This window comes from Sus scrofa, chromosome 4, assembly GCF_000003025.6.
Source record: "Sus scrofa isolate TJ Tabasco breed Duroc chromosome 4, Sscrofa11.1, whole genome shotgun sequence".
In the NCBI taxonomy this organism is placed as follows: Eukaryota; Metazoa; Chordata; class Mammalia; order Artiodactyla; family Suidae; genus Sus; species Sus scrofa.
Genome location: NC_010446.5, coordinates 430,728 through 451,291, shown reverse-complemented (window position 1 = coordinate 451,291; position 20,564 = coordinate 430,728). Strand labels below are relative to the sequence as shown.

Below are 20,564 nucleotides of genomic sequence, written 5' to 3'. Positions count from 1 at the left end.
TGCTGGAGGCGGTTGCCTGTGTGTCTGCGTCCAGGCTCCAAGCTGTTGTCACCTGACAAGCAGCAGCAGGAGTGAGGCGACCAGAGTGGACCGTGGCCACCAGAGAGGACCAATCTGACCAGGGGCCTTGGGGGACCAAGATTCCGGCGCTGGAGTGGAGAGCAAAGAGATCAGGGCCTGGAGCCAATGGAGGGAAGGCATGGGCTGTGAACACACTAATAAGCACAAATAAGGAAGAGCCTCATGGGGGGGCAGCGCGCAGGGCCTGCTTTGGGGAGGAGGCGGGAATTGAAAGTAATAGTGGGCGGGGCCTCTGGGAAGGAGGTGGGGCCTGCACCTGCCCCGCCCACAGCCCTAGCGCCTCAGGCTCCTAGGTGTGGTGTGGCTGAGGGAGACAGGGGAGGAGGAAAAGGTCTTAGGTAGGTGGGGTGTCTGGGGACAAAAGTGTGCATGAGGTTTGTCCAAGAAAGCGCAGTGGGGAACGCCCCTGCTAGTGGCGGCCGTTTATGGAGGCCTGGGCCTGGGGTGAGGAACCTGCAGGCCTGGCCAGATAAAGCCCTAGAAACATTTTGGGGTTAGAAAGGGCCTCTGGTGGGCTCCTGGTTGGAGGTGCCTTGGGCATGCCAAGGCCTGTGAGGGGTAGGGTCCATAGGAAGATACCGGGCAATACGGTCAGCAGCCTGAGCCTTCCATGTTCAAGGAAAGCAAAGTCCTTTCATGAACACCTGCCGAGACCAGGGTGGGCTCGTTCCAGCCTCCGTCTTTCCCCCTCCGCCACCCCTCAGAGTCCAGGAGAAGCTGGAGAGCCCTGGGGAGGAGTGGGCCCCCAGGAGCCTTCCTCCCTGCCGTCGGTGCCTGCCCAGGTGTGAATCTGGGTGGGTAGAGATTGGGGCAGGGCTTCGGTCAAAGGCAGCCCTTGGACAAGCTGTTTCTGTCTCGGAAGCTCAGAATCTTCATGGGCAAATTGGGCACTGATGCTACCTAACTTCACCCTAGACCGGGAGCTTTCCCTCCTGAAGTTAAGGATGATAGAGCTTCCCGAAAGGGGGCGCTCACCTCCAGGTGAGCACCAGCCTGAGCAGCAGGCCTACAGGCTGTGACATGCTGCAGGTGAGCCTCCCCTGCGGTCCACACCAGCGGAGTCTGTGTGGGCCTGTCCCCTGCCAAGGTGCAGACAGCTGCACTGGCCCTGGGCTGACCTGCTTTGACCACATGCCTCCAAAGATTTGGGGCCTTCAAGCTCATGCCTACCTCCCTGGGTGCCAGGGGCATTTGCTGGGGCAGGGGTCCATGACCCTGGGCCCTGCCCCTCATCGCTTCAACCTCACTCATCCTGAGTAGAGCTGGAGGGCAGTAAAAGCTTCTGGGCCCCCTGGGCACCTCCTCTGCAAAACTAGCCTGGCCCAGCAAGCTATGGAGGCCTCAGACGGGGGGAGGGGGGGCATATGCTCCTGAATCTGGGAGTCAAGATGTGGACAGCAAGCTGCAGGAAGGGGTCAGGCCTTGGACCCTCTGCAGTCCCTATTTTCTCCAGCGGCGGTGAGCAAGGCTTACTGGTGGCTGTCGGGCCTGCAGGGGCAGCAGGAGCCCCTCTACAGGGAGTGGGGGTAGCTCTGCCATACCTATTCTGGTTATTCTGGATCAGCCGTAGGCCTGGCCTGAATGTTCGCTGGAGTCCCTCCGCTCCACCAGGTCCTAACAGTCGACTCACTGCCCCTGGAGACCGGCCAGCTGCTTTGCCTCCGGGGCCGCGCTCTTTCCTTTGGCCTGCCCAGCAGGCCCTCCAGGGTGCAAGACCACACCCTAGCGAAAGACTCCCGGGCTGCGTGGGTAGGTTGCCACTCCCAGCGCCGAGCCTGAGCCTGAGCCTGCCTGACCTTGAGGTGTGGCAGGACCGGGAAGACGCCCCCCAGACGTCCCCAGCGCCCCCTGCGGCGTGGCCCGGCCCTGTATACACCAGCCCGACACGCCAAGTTCTATCAAGAGTGGCATTTATTCTCCTTGTGGAGGTGCGGCGCTCCGGGGAGCTGGTGCTATTGTGCTTAGGAAGGAGGTCTGTCCGTCCGTCCGTCTGTCCGGCCGGCCCGGCCCCAAACGGGGGCGGAAGAGGGGCGCGGCCCGAGTAAAAATCCCGGCCTGTTCCGGGTGGGAGTATGTACAAGGCGGCGGGGCGCAGGCGGGGGTGGGGGCGGGGCGGGCCAGCGGCCGCAGCCCCCACCCGAGGGCCCCCGCATCTCGGGCCCTACTTGTAGAATCAGTACAAAATAGGTGCTACCTAAACGTTCCTTCTACCTGAATTCGCTAAGTCGGTTATTGTGCTGCTTAGTTATGGGGGCGGGAGGGGGCCCATGGCTTTCCACGGCGGCGGGGTGTGGGGAGAGGCGGGAGACCCTGGCCGGCCCACGGCGCTCCGGCCTTCTCCTTAGGTAGGTAGATAGGCGTGTGGGGTAGGGTGGGGCGCCTGTGTGTGCGTGTGCATGCGGGTGTGCCCGGCAGTAGCGGGCAGGTCCCGGCTTGGGAGCTGTGTGAACACGGAGCTGGGATGTAGGGGTTTTGGACGTGGGCCCTGCAGTGCTGGGCCCTTGGGTCCACATCCACCCCTGTGGGTGCAGCTGGATGGCAGCCGGGCTTGGTACCCACGAGGATGGGGCTAGCCAGGTCAGATACTCCAGCGTGCACCTTTTGTCCATCCTGGGGCCCTGGCTTGACATGACAGAGCTGCTGATGCCAGGGTGGGCTGGAAGGAATCAAATTCAGTGTGGGTGGCCCTGGTGGTGCTGGGCCTTGGGGTCATGGGCCTGTGCCACCAGGCCCAAATCAAAGGCAGAGCCCCACTGTGTCCAACACTGGACCCGGGCTGGGGTGGGGAGGGGGGAGGGGCCCACGGTTGGGTCTAGGGACCGCGGCTCCCTCTGCATCTGCAGCCATCCCTGGCCTACCCAAGCCCAAAGGGCCCCTGTCACGAACATACACCCCCTGCAGGTTGCCACGTCCCTGGCGGACTCAGCAGCGGGCCTGACACTTAGTAGGTGCCTAATGAACGGTTGGTGGGTGATGGACGACTGAAGGAGTGGTCTTGGGGGGCAACTGCCCCGCCCCGCCCCTGAAACCATTACACCCGCCGGCCTCTGCCGTGGGAAGTGGGGTACGGAGAGGGAGGGGAAAGAAAGTCTGCGCGTCCGGCCCCGCGCAGCGTCCCTGATCTAGGGGCCTATGGGGTGAGTAGGGCAGGGGGATACCTGATTCTCAGTAACTCTAGAGGCGGCGGCAGCTTCGCATGCAGTGCGCATTATTGCTCTATAGTCGGCTTCGGCTAACTAAGAGGGACAGGGAGCGGGCAGCCCCGGGAAGGGACGGGAGGAGGGTTGGGGCTGCATGCAGTGACGTCACAAAGGCGGCGGCCAATGGGGCGGGCCCTTGGGGCGGGGTCGCCGCCGAGGCTTTGGCATAGACGGGCGTTAAGTTGGCAACAGAATGAGGGCGGGGTCTGGAGCTCCGGGGAGGGGGCTGGCCTCTGAGAGGCGGGGCCTGAGGCTCTCAAGAGGCGGAGCCCAGATGGGGCGGGGTTCAGGGGCGGGGAAAGAGATCCTGGACATCCCAAGCCCCGGGCGTCGGCGGGAAGGATGGGGGCCTCAACGCCCCCTCCCTGACCCGAGTGCAATCCGTTCATAAATAAAACGTACAAATACAGAAAGAAAGAAACCCGACGCATCCGCAACCCCCCCAGGGGGCTTTACCCGCAAAGCGAATACAGAGAGGTGTATAGAGGGCTGTGCCCAGGCCTGCCTGCCGGGCCCCAGGAATCCGTCCTCCAACACCGAATGCCCGGGTACGAGGGAGGGGGCCCCGGGGCCGGGCGGGATCGGGGTCTGAGGATGTCGGATAAGTCCATGCGATTTGATATGCGTCATTATTATTCGTTATGGAGGACAGAACCCGGGGAAACTGGGCTGGAAGAATTCGGATTTGGCAGAGGATGCGAGGCGAGGGTAGGAAAGCGGCTCGGATTGAGGCCCCGAAAGGAACCCACGGGAGAGAGGTGCCGCCATCCGCCCCCCTCCCCGATCCCCAATGCGTCTAACACTCCCGGGGGTCAACGAACACTGAGGAGGAGGGACGCCTCTGCAGCCCCCCGTCCTGCTCCTCCCCCGCCTGCTGCCGGGGAAGGACTGGCTCCCTGGACGTCTAGGCCGCAGGCCTGGCCCTGGAAGGCTTGGGAAGGGTTGGGGAAGACCTGAGTCTCTGCGACGCGATCCAGGGGCGCAGAAGAGGAAGGAGGGGGGCGCTTCCTACCTCACCCCACCCCGGTCTTCAGAGACCTAACTCCGAGATGAGGTTCGGTTCTGGGTCTCCTCGACCCTATTGCTGGGAAAAAAAAAAAAAGCCTGGGGCACCCTGGAGAGGAAGGGAGGGGGTTCGGGATGGGTCTCCCCTCGGGACCCTATTGCTTGAAGGGGCTGGCAAGGCCCCTGGCGGGCGGGGCGGGGCCGGGCCCCTCCCCCTATTGCTGTGAGGAGGGGCCCGCCCTCCGGCCCCTCCGCCTGGTCGCCGGCGGAGACTTCCCTGGGGGCCCGTATTGCTGAGAGCCGACCCGGCTGGCGGAGGCACTCCCGCCCTAGGCCTGCACGGGGCTGAGCTGCGGCGGCGCGGCGGGCGCCGGGGCTGGGGGGCCGCCACCGGCGGCGCCCTTGAAGCAGGCCGACTCATAGTGCTTGTTGAGATAGGACTTGAGCGCGAAGCTCTTCTTGCAGCGCTTGCACTGGAAGTGCTTGAAGGCCGAATGCGTCTGCATGTGCGCGCGCAGGTTGGAACGGTCGGCGAAGGCCTTGCCGCAGTGCGCACAGCCGAAGGGTTTCTCCCCGGTGTGGGAGCGCATGTGCCCCTGCAGCAGCCAGGGCCTGGAGAAGGCCTTGCCGCACACGCCGCACTTGTGGCGCAGGTCGTGCGTGAGCAGGTGCATGGCCATGGCCGGCATGGACACGTACACCTTGCCACACGTCGGGCAGCGCCGAGCCAGCTGACTGTCCAGGCTTCGGTGCGTCTGCTTGTGGCGGCTCAGGTTCGACGACGTGGCGTACGTTTTGCCGCACTCGCCGCAAGCGTGCCGGCCTCCCGCGCCGCCGGCCCCGGGCCCTGAGCGCGCCTCGGTGCCCGCCCCCGCGCGCGCGCCGCTCCGACCCGCGGCCCCCGACCCAGCACCGCGGGACCCCGCCCCGACCCCACCTCCGCCGTCGCCGTCGGGGGCCGCCGCCGAGGCCGTGGAGGGGGCGGCGGCCGCGTTGGCATTGGCGGCCTTGCGGCGGGAGCGCCCGTCAGTGATGAAGAAGGCGTCAGCGGCGTAGCCCTCGCTGACCGCCGCGTCGCCGTTGATGTAGCCACCCGCGGCTGTGGCCAGCTCCGGGCGCGGGGTGGGCGGCGGCGCCGAACCCGCGGCCGCCGGGCCCAGCTCTCCCCGCACGGCCGCAGCGTACATGGGCTCCGGGGACGGCCCTTTGAGCAAGGCCGCCTCGGCGTCGCCATCGTAGACGGAGGCGGGCCCCGCGTAGTCGTTGAGGTATCCTATGGGCCGAGGCGGACAGACAGGCAGACAGCGGGAGGGAAAGCGGGCAGCGGGTGAGACACACGCGGGCGAGAGGCGGGAGACACCGGGGTCCGGGAGGAAGGGAACCAGGAGGAGGACAAAGGATAAGGGGCCAAGGGACCGCGGGGCAGGGAGGATGGAGACAGCGGGGAGGGGAAGAGAGGAGAGGAGAGATGAGACAGGGCCCGGCCGGCTCCGCCCCGCCGCCTGCCCGCCCCACCCTCGCAGGAGGAGGAAAGAGTCGCATCTTCGGGCGCGGCTGCCCCCCTCCCTTGAAGCCGAGCTTCAAGGTCAGGGGGGAGGGGCGGCGCTACCCTCGCCCTCCTTCCCCGCCGCCCCCTCTCCTCCCCCTCCCCCTTTCCCTCCCCCTCGGGTTCTCCCCACTTCAGCAGTTTTCCCTGATTATGCAACACACTGCGGACCCGCAGCGCACAAAGCCAGGACTGCCTGTCCAGGGACCCCGGCGCTCCCGCTAACCGTGGTTCCCACCAGCTTTTCCACTGGGCCGAGAACCGCCCGCAGCCTCAGTGCTGCCCCCTCTCTGGGGTTCCAGGTCCCCCAACAAGCCCTGGAGACTACTACCTCCCCCGACCCCTCTAGCACCTCCCTTTCATCTCCGGGTTCTCCCACTACTCACTAGACTTGATCCTCTTCGGCTCCAGATCTACCTCTTGCCAATCACTCTGCTCCCCCCCCCGCCCCCCGCCTTCGGTCATCCTGAACCCTCGCTCCACATTACCCTCTTCCTTCAGGCCCTAATCCTTTGTGGGGGCCTTCCCAAGCCCCAGCAAAGGTGACCAATAAGAGGCTGTGTTGGGGACAGTGCCAGGGCATCCGCCAGGGGACACCTTCACAGGGACAAACTGCAGGCCAGCAGCATTATTCATGCTGTAACTGCAGTTGTTCTCAAGGCATGAGACGGATCTCACAACCTCAAAGTCACAAACGCACACCCCACACAATACTGGCTCTGGCTTCTTCAGGGTTACGCTCAGCCTCTCAGACACTGTCAAGCCTGGAGTCCCCTCTGTGTAGGCTGCAGGCTGATTCAGGCATACACCGCCTACTCATGCAGGGTCAGACATGCAGCCATCCCCTGACACCCTCTCAGCTAGGGTCACCAGTCACATGGGTGCATAACAGCCTCAGAGTCACATGGTCCCATGTAGTGGCACACAAGCAGGCACACACTCATACAGGGTCACACACAAGCGCACACAGTCACATGGCCACACGCAATCACATGGGTGCACACAGGCTTATGTTCCCGCAGGTCACACTTGTTTTACCACCCCAGTCTGCTGGCACTCCTGGACCCCTTGTCTGCATGTTCACAGTTGTCCTTGAATTTGGGCACCCTTACACAAAGAGCCTCCCCTGCCTCCGCCACTTTGGACTTCCCCTGCCCGCCCACAGACCACCTGCCCACACCCTTCTTCCTGACCCTGGATGGAGGGAGGATACTGCTGCTGCCTCTGCTGGTACCTTCGCCCTGACAGGTGGGCGGCCCCCAGGACCACATGGCTACTCCCTGGAGCTCATAGCGCTTCCCTGCTGGCCCTAGCAGGGGGTCCTGGAGGTGTAGCCAAAGAAGAGAAGAGGGTTCTGAGGCAGGCTCAGTTTTCTGAGTGGGTTTGCATGCATCGCTGGCTCCTGTCATGTCAGCAGGTGTCCATGCTGTGTTTGCCCCACCACAGGTCAGGGTGTGGGTCAGTGTGTACCTCCTGTTCTTGACCTCCGTTCCCCACATTCCCTCCTGCATTGACACTCTCCCGGCCCAGCCTTGGCTCGGTTCGGGCCTGTCTCTGCGTTTCCCTCTCCCCACCCCACCCCCATCTCCATCCCCTCCCAAGCCCCTCTCCAGCCACCGCCTCCTACTGGTTCTGGTTCGCTCTGGTCTATTTCCTGGGACTCCTGCTCCCTCCAGCCCTACATTCTGGCCCTCTACCCCCTCCCAGCATTGCCCCGGACCCCTCACCGCCCTCAGCCTCATCCCAGCTCGCACCTTTCTCCTGCAGTCGCACGCCGAGGTCGCTTCGGGCGCGCCCGTAAGAGCTCTCGAGGTCTGCCGAGGAGAACGTGTCAAGTTTGACCTTCTTGACCAGGAAGGATCTGGGCATGATTCCTGCGGGGCTCCGGCGCTGTGGGCCTGCGGAGCCGGGACGCGGGGGGCTGCGGCCGCGGCGAGGCCCCGTCACCATCCGAGGAGCGGCGGAAGCAGCACGAGTCCCCACTCTGGCCTTTGGATGCTGCCGCACGAGTGCCGTCCTCTCTCCTGCCTGCCTGTCTTGCGTTTCCTCCTCTGCTCCTCCGGATCCCTCTTCTTCTCCTTCCCTCCTTCTCTTCTCTTCTTCTCTTCCTTCTTCCTTCCTTCCTTTCCTCCTCTGGTCCCGGCTTCCCAGCCCGCAGTGCCGCCCCTGGACAGGCGGGGGAGGAGGCTGGGGGGGCGGGGAGGGGGGGGAGCGGCTCCGTCCCGGGCCCGGAGGCTGCGAGTGGGTGCAGGGCTGGCCCGGCTCCGCGGCCCCCTTCCCCTCCCCCCCGCCGCGGCGGCGGAGCCTCAGTCAGCGACCCCCCATGCCCCCGGGAGTGGCGGCGCGGGGCCGGGAGAACGCGGCGGCGGCGGCCGGAGCGTCGGCAGCTTCAGCACCGCGGCCAGCGCCGGCCCGGCCAGCACCTCGGCCAGCGCCCGGGCGCGCTCCGCCGGCGCAGGCAGCGAGGGGCGGGCCGCGGGGGCTCGGCCGCCGGGCGGGGGTCCTCGGCGGGGGTCTCTGGGAGGCTTGCTTTATTGTTCTGCAGCCCGAGCGAGCGGCGGCGGCGGGCGGGGGGCGGGGGTCCTCGGGGGAGGGGTGCGCAGGGAGGGCGGGCCGAAGGGAGGTGGGAGGGAGGGACGGGGGCTCCGGGGGCGGGGCTCGAGGCTCGGACAGCTCCTGCGCCCGGCCTCCTGCGCCCGCGGCCGCCTCTGCCCGTGGCCCAGCCCAGCCTCCGGCTTTTAAAGCCCAGGAGCTGAAGGAGGGGGAGGGAGGAGTGGGGGAGAGGTCGGCGGAAATGGCTGCTTTGGGCCGGGCCCCCGCCAGGGTCTCCAGGGAGGGGTCTTGGGGATGCCGCGGACCCCGCTCGTGCGGAGTTCCCAAAGAGCCGCCGGGAACCGAGGCCCAGCGGCCCACAGCATTGTCGGGCGTAGGGGGAAGGGTGGAAACAGGCCCGAGACCCTCAAGCCCCGACGTGGGATCTTTGGGGGAGGAACGCAGGGCGGGCCCTAGAGTGGTCCAGCCAGCCCAGCTTTCGGGTGCGGAGGCTAGGGATCTGCGGGGGCAGATGGGGGAGGCGGGAGGCGAGGCGGCGAATGCTGAGGCAGCGAAAGCGCAGTGTGGAAGTGCTGCGCGCGCCCTGTGCCGCAGTGACTCTCTGCCACTCTGTCACCCGGGCTGACCCCGTGCCCGCTGGAGAGGCCTCCAACACCCCCGCCTTTCTCCCGAGGGGCGGAGGTCGAGCGCAACGGCGACGCAGCGAGTGGGGTGTGAAGGGGGAGAGGGGCTGCCATGTCCTTGCTCCAGAAATTCGGTTTCATTGGCGGTTTTCTGCCCTTCCGCGCGCCTGCAGCTCCCCCACGCGGCCCCGCAACCAGGCGGATAACCCTGCCCCCGGCCGCCCCGGGTTTGCAGCCCCTATGACGTCACGCTCAGCAGCCAATGGCGGGCGCGGGGGTGCGGCGAGTTCCGGGCCGCACAATGGCCGCACGCGGGGACATATGTCCCCAATTAGGGCCCGGTGCCGCCATTGTCCCCTCACCCGCCCTCTCCCAGCAATTCGGATCTCCAAGCTAGGCGCGCGCCCCCACGCGGCCCGCTGTCTCTGGGGACCAAGGTCGCAGGGACGGCTCCCGGGAGTGTCGCGGCGCGTCCGAACGAGCAGCGCGCGCCAGGCGGGGGCGCGCGCTCACCCATCACTGCACGCGGTGACCTTGTGCGGGGCGGCACGGCGTGCCCGCGGACACCGGCCGGGAGCGCGCGGCGGGAGGGCCACGCGGGGCGGGGGGGACGCCTTCGGGGGCGTGCCTGGAGTGCTGAGCTCAGCGCCCTGGAGCCTGCCGGGCTCCCGGTTTCCTCCCGCATCTCAGCCCAGGAGCCCAGCGAGGGTGACTGAGCGAGCCGGCCCGGCCCTGGGGCGCGGCGGAGACCACAGGCCCGCTTTGTGGCAGCGCTGGGGTATTCATCTTGCGTGGCAGTTGCTCCCGAGGGGCGGGGGCAGGGCTCGGCCTCCCCCTTATCGCAGAGCCGCAGCCGGCAGGGCCCGCAGTGGGGGCGGGGACAGGGATCCCCTTGGCCGAGCCGCTTGTCCCTGCCCCCTCCCAAGGGGGCCAGGCAAAGGCGCAGCCGGAGGCCCGGGGCCAATTAGCATTTTGATTGCGGGACTGGGGGCCCATCTGGACCCAGGCCTAATTACCAGGCGAACCCTCGGGGCGCCAGCGGGACGTGCCAGGCGCAGTCCCTTCACCCCTTCACCGCCTCCTCCCAGACGATCCGCCCAGTGCTGCGGACCCACCGCATCCCTGTCCCCCTCCGTTAGTCCCAGTCGCCCAGTCTCTAGGTCGGTGTACTTTTGTTCCTCCGGCCCTTCCCTCATCCTTCCACCCTCCTGCCCCATTCTTTGTCCCTCCCTCCGCACCTTTCTTCACTCTCATTCCTCCACCCCCTTCACTTTTCCCTCCTGTCTCTGTTCCTTCATCCGTGGGTTCCTCTGTTCCTGCTCGAGGTCCCCATCCCTGCGGCCCCCAACCCTCTTGATGGACAGGCCATCAGAGCACCAACACATGTGTCCCTCGGCCGCAGCTCTCCAGGGGATCATTCAGGCCGACCTTGCCCTGGCTTGCTGGGGTAGAGCCTGCAGTCCCTGCCCCTGTCCCCTGGGAGGGGCAGCTGGGCCCAGGCCTTGGCCATCAGTCCGAAGCGCCCAGGGTTCGGAGTGCACATGAGGCCCAGGAGCAATTACTTGGTCCTCTTCACTCCACCTCCTTTGCAGCATCCCTGCCACCACCCTGATATCTGAGGTCACTGTGCGCCCCCCCCCCGCCCCCGTGTTGTGTGGTCCAGCTAGGAGAGGCTTGGGAAAGACAGTTGGAAATACCCATGTTTTTTTCAGCCCTCCTCCACCTGAGGCCACCCTGAGTCTCTCCCACTGAGAACTGGAGGTGTCAGGGGCTTTGTGGCAAGAGAGGAGGCTGGGGTCCCAAGGCAAGACCACTTTGGCCCCCGACAGACCTAGGAGTTTGCAGGGTGCTCCCATACTCCAGGCCATTGCATGGACCGCCCCCCATAGAGCCTCGGGGTCTCTGTTCCCCTTGTCCTGGCTCACATTGCAGCAGCTGGGCCCAGCCCAGGTCGGATAGGAAGGATTTGGCGATTGTTCTGTGTTCCTCTGCCTCCCTCTGCGTCAGGGATGTGCTGCCTCCAGGCCCAGCAGGTCCCATGTTACTGAAAAGCCGAACTTTAAGGGGGAGACTTCCAGTGGCTTTTTTTTTTTTTTTTTTTTTTTTTTTGTCTTTTTGCCATTTCTTGGGCCGCTCCCTCAGCATAGGCATATGGAGGTTCCCAGGCTAGGGGTTGAATTGGAGCTGTAGCCGCCAGCCTACACCAGAGCCACAGCAACACAGGATCCGAGCCGTGTCTGCAACCTACACCACAGCTCACGGCAACGCCGGATCGTCAACCCACTGAGCAAGGGCAGGGACCGAACCTGCAACCTCATGGGTCCTAGTCGGATTCTTTAACCACTGCGCCATGACGGGAACTCCGACTTCCAGTGTTTTAACCTCAGCACTTTGCCCCCAGCAGGTCCAGGAGTCCTGAGTGTGCCCACCCTGGCCCTACCCTCTGTTCCAGTTGGTGTATCTGGAGCAATTTCCGCCTTCACCCCACTCATCTTTATTGAACATCTGCCTGTGCTCTGAAGAGCGCGTTTGGGGGCAGGGCCAGCAGACACTGGCCTCTGTGCTCATGGAGCCCACGGCCCAGCCCAGGACAGAGATGCTAAGCAGAAAGGTGAGTAGACCGGTGAAAGCTTGGATGATGAGGGCAAGGGGTAAAGGACCTTGGGGAAGACAAGCCGTGGAAGCTACTGAAACCGAACTGTCCTGGGGAAGACAACCCATGCAGAGGCCCTGTGGTCCCAGTAGGGGGTATGCGGGCAGAAATCCTAGGCCACAGAAGGGCAAGTGCATGAGGGGGGGCTGTCAGAAGTTGAAGCAGGAGAGGAAGCGGGCAAAGGCTAGCCTGAGAGATGGTTGTGGTCCTTGATGTCTACTCCAGAGATGCTGTGATTGGCTGTCTTTGAGAAGAAGCAGCGAGGCCAGTGGGGATAAGCAGAAAGCTTGAGTTTATCCAGCTTTGGGCTTTGGCTGGGTGAGCTACCAAGAGGCATCTGAGTCATGGTGTACAAGGGTGGTAGCATTGCCTGGGGAATTGGACCCGGGGAGGAGGGTGAGGACGGCATCGTGGGGGCGCTATGCTGGGTCAGGAGTGCTCGAGCCAGGAGGGGGCTGATGGTCAGAGAGACCGGTGTTGAACTGAAACGTGGGGGCCCCTGGAAGTGACAGGGTCGAGGGTATCATTGAGGTGGAAGACAAGGGGGCCACTGACAGGAGGAAGAGGCCAACACTGAGGGGCTGAGAGCTGAGAGGTGGGCCTCAAGAATCCTGAGACCACCAGGCATTCACACATGACAGCGATGGGGCGTGATGCCCACAGCAAGGGCTGGGGTGGGTGGTCAGTGCAGCAGGAATGGGAAAGGGGCTGCAGACGGTGGCGAGGCCCAGGGCGAGGCAGAGAGAAAAGGCAGCCCCAGGAAGGCTGGCAGGAAGGGAGCCCGCTGTGGGGGCCTGCTGAGTGACAGGGCTGAGGAACCTGGGGGCATGGCTGGTGCCCAGATCCAGGGGAGGGTTTCAGGATCGGGGGGGAGCTTTGCTCCCAAACATGTGGTGTGTGCTGGGAGGGGCTCATGCCGACGGGGGCTCGAGGCAGACCGGTCCCTGCTGGGATGGGAGTGATAGATCTACAGTGGAGGCTTGATGCACCTGAAAATGTCCGCTCGAAAAGACCCAGAAAAACAAAGGGCAGATATCAAAGCAGTAGAAAATACTTGCAGTAAGTACGCCAATGGCTAATATTCTGCTAGTGAAACAACTGATATCAAGTGAACTTGGCACTGAACAGAGACGCCGATCCCCCGAAGGGTTAACAGGAAATTTACTACACAAGAGAGAAGGCTTCACCAGGAGAGACATGCAAATTAAACAACAAAAATACAAATTTAGAGGATTGGGGGGCTTTTCTTTTTTTAGGGCTACACCTGTGGCATATGGAAGTTTCCAGGCTAGGGGTCGAATCAGAGCTGCAGCTGCCAGCCTACACCACAGCCACAGAAATGCAGGATCCTTAACCCACTGAGTGAGGCCAGGGGTTGAACCTGCATCCTCATGTGTAGTAGTCAGCTTCATTTTTGCTGAGCCACAGCGAGAACGCCTTTAATTTATTTTTTATTTTTTAAAAATTTTTCTGGGGGGAGCTTTAAAGGAGGCAGCAGAGTGGGAACAGGAAGAGTGAGAGAGTGAGCTCTCCAGGTGGAGGAGGAAGAAGAGGGGCAGGCGGTGAGCCGAGGATGGCACCTGGGCCACCAAGCGGGAGGCTCCACCAGCAGGCATCGGGCTGCCATCCTGCCTGAGCTGCACAGAAGCTTGGCCGGCCGTCTGGCAGCCCGAAGTTCCTAGCGCAACGTGGATTTCCTGACCTGTGGAGCTCACACTTTCACTCAGCATTGGCTCTGGAACATTCACACCTGCACGGCCTGGAGCCTGCTCCCTTCCCAGAGGGAGGGGTCCACGGGGTCCACGAGCTGTGTCCTCTGCTGCCCCTGAACTGTCTCACTCCCTCGGGGACCAGGCCGCCGAGGACCACACTTCCCACCGGACAGCAGGTCACTCTTCTGAATTCTAGGAGGCCTCCCTCCCATCCCCCATCGCCACTTCTGGGGTTTTCTTTGTGGTGCGCACATGACGCATCGCCCCCGCGTCCTTCCAGGAAGGACTTTGGCCCAGTTCTTGAAGTGGACACCTCCAGCTGTCAGAGGGCCCAGCCATGGCCCCTGGCCCCGCGTCCTGGCCTTTGAGTGGTGGCCTGCCTCCCAAGGCTGATGGATGCGAGAGCAAGGGGCCTGCCATTTGGGCCTCACACGGACGCCTCTGGTGAGCCATTCTGACCGCGCAGCTCTCGCCGTGTGCTGAGCTGGCCTTGGCACCCTGCTTCCTCTCTTTCCTCCACGGGGCCGTCAAGACACCTTGTCTACCACTGCCTCCGAGTCGCCGTCTTGGAGACCCCAGCCCAGGAGCTTTAGTCGGGAACTGTCTGACGGGCTTGGGCAGGCTCGCTCACTGCCTGGCCGGCACTGCCTGAGCGTGGGGCACTGCTGCACGTGGGGCACAGACAGGCCCGGGCATGAGGCTGGGGTCCCGGGGGGAAGACATTCATCGGTGGTGAGCAGGGATCCCACAGGATGGGGACGCACCGACGGGCCCGCTGGACCAGGTGTTCGGAATGCGAGGGAGCCACTGTCACGGCAGAGCTGATGGGCGGGTGTGGCTCAGCTCTGTTGAAAGGCCGAAGAAAGGACGGTGGGCGCCTGGGAGCTGTTATCCAGCCACTGGAGGCCACGGCCCTTGGGCCGCAAATACTGGGGGAGGCCCCGCCTCTGCAGCCGAGCGCAGAAAGCAGCGAGGGTCAGGACATGGACGTGACCGTCAGCGGGGCCGAGCTCCAAAGGAGCGTCGGCGGATGTCCGCCTCCAGCACAGAGGCAGTTACAGGAACGCGAGTTACCAGCCTATCGAAACAGCTCAAGCACTGGAGGAAATCAGCAAGCAGTGGCTCTCAAGACACTGCACGTCAGTCGATGACGGACAGTGACATCTGAGAGTGACAAGCAAGGTGAGCCCTCTGATCACCCCAGGTCACTCCCTGGGAAGCACGTCCAGGCAGTCGCCGAGGGTGGGCAACCCTGGCAGACCCTGCCCCCCCAATTTCAGAGCCGCCAGCGCAGCAGGAGGACTTCCTGGTGAGAGAGCACCTGGCTGTGTCTGTTTCCGAGCCCAGGGGGAGGACCCCTTAGGCTGCACCTGCTGACCTGCTGACCTGCTGGGGAAAGAGCAGGTGGGCTCGGGGTGTAGAAGACCTCTAGGCGGCGGGGTGTGGGCCACATCCCTTTCCTAGTTAGGCAGGAAGGAGTAGCCCCGTTGCTCCAGGTGGGGAGGAGGCATTACCATGAGACAGGTGGGGCGATGGTGAGGGTCTGATTTCCTCTTTTTTTAGGGCCACACCCTTAGCATACGGACGTTCCCAGGCGAGGGGTCCAATCAGAGCTGCAGCTGCCACCCTACGCCACAGCCACAGCAATGCCAGAATCAGGCTTCGGCTGCAGTGCCGGATCCTTAACCCACTGAGTGAGGCCAGGGAAGGGATCGAATCCACATCTTCATGGGTACTAGTCGAGTCTGTAACCCGCTGAGCCATGACGGGAGCTCCAGGTCTGGTCATTCTTGTCTTGGCCAGAGGCTTGGAGTTCGATCTCCTGGAAGCAGCCTTGAAGCCCAACAGACGTGACCCCGCCCAGGCTTAGGCCTCTGTGCGCACCCTCCTCTGTGGACTCAGCCTTGGCCATGGGGCGTCAGTGAAAGAGACCAAAGCAGAGGCTTGGCAAACACGGCCTCTGGGGGCTTGGCCCTCCGAGGCTTCCTCCTGGGTGCCCAGTGGCGACACAGGAAGTGGGGATGCCCATGGAGGAGAGGCCACGCGGGCTGTCTCTGTGGGGTGGGAGGACCTCTGGGGTGCTCTGGCAGCAGCCGACTTTTCCGATGAATTGTAAGCGAATAGGGCTCAGGGTCCCCAAAGAAAGAAAACCAGGCATAGCTTCTTTGACATGAGAAGCCGTTTTCAGAGCCCCCATTGTGGTGCAGTGGAAATGAATCTGACTAGGAACCGTGAGGTTGCAGTTTCAATTCCTGGCCTTGCTCAGTGGGTTAAGGATCTGGCGTTGCCGTGAGCCGTGGTGTAGGTCGCAAATGAGGCTCAGATCCTGTGTTGCTGTGGCTGAGGTGTAAGCCGGCAGCTATAGCTCCAACTGGACCCCTAGCCTGGGGACTTCCATATGCTGTGGGTGCGGGCCTAAAAAGCAAAAATAAATAAGTAAATAAAAAAATAAAGATTTTTAGAAAAGAAGAAGGTGGTTTTGGTCTGAGCTGTTTTGGGTTTTTTTTGTCTTTTTTTTTTTTGCCATTTCTTGGGCCACTCTTGCGGCCTATGGAGGTTCCCAGGCTAGGGGTCGAATCGGAGCTGTAGCCACAGGCCTACGCCAGAGCCACAGCAACGCGGGATCCGAGCCGCGTCTGCGACCTACACCACAGCTCACCGCAACGCCAGATCGTTAACCCACTGAGCAAGGGCAGGGACCGAACCCGCAACCTCATGGTTCCTAGTCGGATTCGTTAACCACTGCGCCACGACGGGAACTCCCTGGTCTGAGCTGTTTCATGATCTAGGCCTGGCCGTGGCGTTGTCCTGGAGCAGGTCTCAGGAGTTAACGATCCTAAGGGAGGAACACAGGGACAGCGGAAAGGCAGCAGCCAGAGCTCAGCATAAGGGTCGTGGGTTGAATCGGAGCTGCCACTGAGGCCTGGGCCACAGTTTCGGGCAAGGCACGATCCTTCACCCACTCAGTGAGGCCAGGGATCAAACCCATACCCTCAGGAGTTCCGGTCATGGCTCATTGGAAACGAATCTGCCTAGTATCCATGAGCATGCAGGTTCAATCCCTGGCCTCACTCAGTGGGTTAAGGATACTGCATTGCCATGAGCTGTGGTGTAGGCCATGGATGAGGCTCTTAACTGGCGTTGTTGTGGCAGTAGGGTAGGCCAGCGACTACAGCTCCAATTCAGCAGCTAGCCTGGCAATCTCCATGTGCCGTGGACGTGACCCTTTAAAAAAAAAAAGTCAAAACAAACCAAAAAACCCCATACCCTCACAGAGACAGCTTCGGGTCCTTAATCCACTGAACCACAATGGGAACTCCTCCAACATAGCTTTAATTTTTTTTTAATTTTTATTTATTTATTTAGCTTTTTTTTTTTTTTTTAGGGCCCTACTTGTGACATATGGAAGTTCCCAGGCTAGGGGTCCAATCAGAGCTACCGCTGATAGGGACGGAGTAGGCACAGGTGGTTGTAGGAGTCCCTGTAGGGCATCATGGATAAAGAGGGACACCTGGCGGATGTTGGGGGCCACTGTGAGTTCAAGGACACCGTCAGAACAAGGCAGGTTTGCTCGACTAGCAGAAGTTCGAGAACTGCTTCAGGTCATTGGGCGGGGGATGGGATGAGGCCTGCATTCAGATTCAGACCCAGGGCAAGAGTTTGAGGACCGCCCTTCAGCTGATTTGAATACACACCTCACTGCTCTCAGAAAGGGAGAGGAGGGCTTTCCAACCCCCACTCCCCTTCGATGATAAAACCGGCCGCCGGATCCTCAGGCAGAGCTTGCTTGGCTGCCCGCTTGCATCTCTCACAAACGTCCTATCCTAATAAATCTGTTTCTTGCCTCTCTTGCTAAATTGCTTCTGTGCAGAGGCACAAAGAAACTGAAGCTTAGTGAGCCCAGACGCAAGGTAATTTTTTTTTTTTTTTTTTTTTTTTTTTTTTTTTTTGCTTTTTAGGGCCGCACCCACAGAGGTTCCCAGGCTAGACCTCTAATCGGAGCTACAGCTGCTGGCCTACCCCACAGCCACAGCAACGAGAGATCCGAGCTGCGTCTGCGACCTACACCACAGCTCCACGGTAACGCCGGATCCTTAACCCACTGAGCAAGGCCGGGGATCGAACCTGCATCCTCATGGATGGTAGTCAGATTCGTTAACTGCTGAGCCACGAAGGGAACTCTGACATAGTTTTAAAGGCGTCGGATCGGCTTGGATGAAGAGACAAATGTGAAGCAGGTCAAGAACACGGGCCCTGGAGGTCCCGTCGAGGCGCCGCGGAAACAGGCCGACTAGGAACCAGGAGGCTGCGCTTAACCTGCTGCACCACCAGGGAGGTCCTTTTATTTCTCCGGATCAGGTGGATCTGTTATGTTTCCTAGTCTGGGAGAAGCGGTTTTTGTAGCAGACCCCCCATGCAACGCAGCAGCACCCTCCCTCTGGTCACCAGAGCTGTATGCTCCAGCGTGCCCTCTGTGTGGGCTGCCAGGGTCCTTCTGCGCTGCCAGGGCCTGCCACTGTGGGCGCGCGGGTAGCGGGCTGGCCCCTGGCCGGTTGGGCTTTTGCAGACCTGGATCACGCAGAGGGTCGCCCCCTGGGCGGGGTCTTGACTCTGGTCTCCGCCCCTCCTGCCCATCTGGTGTGGCTCCCTCTTCCTCACTTTCGCTTTCGTTGGGAAGAGCCTTTCTGCTGCTCATTCCCTGTAAATAGCTGCAATGTTGGTCCCTGTGGGAGGAGGTGGGCTCAGGGTCCCCCTGCTCCACCCCCTTGGCCTACACATAACAATGTGGCCTTGGCCAGGAATTAGTCGCCAGACCACCTGGCTCTCTGGACCAGGGTCTGGAAAATGCAGTCTTTATTGGGTGGGTTTATATGCCAGCTAAACATGGGGGGGGGGCCTTTTCTGAGGAACAAATGGAAGATGGGCAGGGGGGCGTGCTCCCCATTCTGACGGTGTCCCCAGTCGTCTTCTCTGCTGCCAGCCAAGACTGTTTTTCTTGCAAATGTCCCTTGTCACCTGCTTCATAATAAATAGCTCTCTGTGAGGCTATTCCCACCTGCACAGTAATATGCATTTGCAAGTGAAAAAGGGAGTTTCCTGGTGGTCTAGTGGTTAGAATTTTGTGCTTTCACTGCTGTAGCCCGGGTTCAATCCTGGTCTGGAAACCAAGATCCCACATTGAGAAGCCATGCTGCACCCAAATTAGAAAAAAAGAAAGGGAGTTCCCCTCATGGCGCAGTGGTTAACGAATCCGACTAGGAACCATGAGGTTGTGGGTTCGATCCCTGCCCTTGCTCAGTGGGTTGACGATCCGGCGTTGCCGTGAGCTGTGGTGTAGGTCGCAGACGCGGCTCGGATCCCACGTTGCTGTGGCTCTGGTGTAGGCCGGCAGCTGCAGCTCCGATTGGACCCCTAGCTTGGGAACCTCCATATGCCGTGGAAGCGGCCCAAGAAATGGCAAAAAAGACAAAAAAAAAAAAAAGAACACTCACTCCCATAAACAGCCCCCTGTTCTCTCTGCCCTTGGCACCCCCCACCCACCGCCACTCCTGCAGGGCTGCTCAGCCCCTCCTGAGGCTCTTCAGGGGGTCCTCCAACCCCTGGTGAGCCCCCACCTCAGTGAACATAGGTCCCCTAACCCCTCTGTGTGTTCTTTCTTTCTTTCTTGTCTTTTTAGGGCTGCACCCACAGCATATGGAGGTTCCCAGGCTACGGGTCGAATTGGAGCTGTAGCTACAGGCCTGCGTGACAGCCACGCCAGATCCAAGCTGTGTCTGTGACCTATGCCACAGCTCACTGCAACGCCAGATCCTTAACCCACTGAGCAAGGGCAGGAATTGAACCTGTGTCCTCATGGATACTCGTCAGATTCAATTCCACTGAGCCATTACGGGAACTCCCCCAGTTTTCTTTCTCTACCCATGCACTGCCAGGCATGTGGGATGATGGCTCCAGAGCTGTGCTTCCTGCTCCTGCCCCTCTTCCCAGGGCCTCCCTGCCTTCTCGAAATCCCCCCCAGCTCACAAGTCCTGATCCCTCCATCCCTCCTCCCCATGCTCCTCGAGCTCCAGGGCCCAACCAGAAACTTCTTTCCAGCCTGCCAGCAAATTCCCTGTGCTACGGCAGCCTGCTGCCCTACCGAGGTCCCAGCTGCCCTTCTCTCCCTGCACGACTCCCACAACCTCCTGGCCCTTCCCCACGCCCTCCCCACTCCCCAGGGAGTCCTGCCCTTCCCTGGCCCTCCCCTCTGCCCGGTCTCCTAACTTGGGCCTGCATTGTACCCATTAGGTTTCCTGGCCCCTCTTCCCCAAAACCTCTCCCCTCAGCACTCCAGGCGACCTCTCAGCTCCTCATAGCAACTCCAATACTGAACCCTTGGAGGTGTTCCTGCTGTAGCTCAGCAGTTAATAAATCTGACTAGCACCCATGAGGACACAGATTCGATCCCTAGCCTTGCTCAGTGGGTTAAGGATCTGGCATTTCCAAGAGCTGTGGTGTAGGTCACAGACGCAGCTTGGATCCTGCATTGCTATGGCTGTTCCTAGTCAGATTCATTTCTGCTGCCCCACGATGGTAACTCCTGGAAATTTTTAACTTTTTTTTTTTTTTTTTTTTTTGTCTTTTTAGGGCCTCACCCACAACATATGGAGGTTCCCAGGCTATGAGTCTAATCAGAGCTGTTGCTGCCGGCCTATACCAGAGCCACAGCAACACCAGATCTGAGCCACATCTGCAACCTACACCACAGCTCACGGCAACGCTGGATCCTTAACCCACTGAGCAAGGCCAGGGATCGAACCAGCAACCTCATGGTTTCTAGTCGGATTCATTAACCACTGTGCCATGATGGCAACTCCTGGAAATTCTTAACTTTTTAACACCGACCTCCACGTTTTCATTTTGCGATTTCCGCAGCTGGTCCTTGTTCTGGGCCACTCAGCTGACACACTGGGCCTGGGCCATGAGCACGGCCCTGAGGGAAGGTGCTGAGGGAGGTCCAGGTGGACAGTGCCGGCTGCCCTGCCTTCTCTGCTCCCACAGTAGCTGCAGGCATCCAGAAGGGAGAACACCCACCGGACGGGGAACAGGGGGCTGGGTTTCCAGCAGGTGGGCAGGCGCCCGCTTCAGGGACATCCTGGGTCTCCTGCCCCAGCAGGCCTGGAGCACTGAAGGGCTCTGCAGTTGCAACTT

The 20,564-nt window shown here is 61.7% G+C and overlaps 2 protein-coding genes across 10 annotated transcripts; one reads left to right on the top strand and one right to left on the bottom strand.

Moving 5' to 3' along the window:
* Positions 2,179–8,192, bottom strand: SCRT1 (scratch family transcriptional repressor 1). Its single transcript, XM_021090532.1, has 2 exons — positions 7,587–8,192; positions 2,179–5,559 (listed from the first exon to the last, which is right to left on the bottom strand). Exons 1-2 carry the CDS (start codon positions 7,780–7,782, stop codon positions 4,616–4,618), a joined length of 1,140 nt encoding a protein of 379 aa, XP_020946191.1. The 5' UTR covers positions 7,783–8,192; the 3' UTR covers positions 2,179–4,615.
* On the top strand, positions 8,786–18,446 carry LOC106507406 (translation initiation factor IF-2-like). Of its 9 annotated transcripts, none has more exons than XM_021090500.1 (4): positions 8,787–9,786; positions 11,410–11,619; positions 13,516–14,555; positions 17,333–17,416. In XM_021090500.1, exons 1-2 carry the CDS (start codon positions 8,925–8,927, stop codon positions 11,526–11,528), a joined length of 981 nt encoding a protein of 326 aa, XP_020946159.1. In that variant the 5' UTR covers positions 8,787–8,924; the 3' UTR covers positions 11,529–11,619; positions 13,516–14,555; positions 17,333–17,416. The 9 variants fall into 9 exon arrangements, with proteins under 9 accessions (XP_020946162.1, XP_020946159.1, XP_020946161.1 ...); XM_021090496.1 differs by having other exon boundaries at positions 8,789–10,168; positions 11,413–11,619; XM_021090503.1 differs by lacking the exon at positions 13,516–14,555 and having other exon boundaries at positions 8,786–9,786; positions 11,413–11,619; positions 17,333–18,434.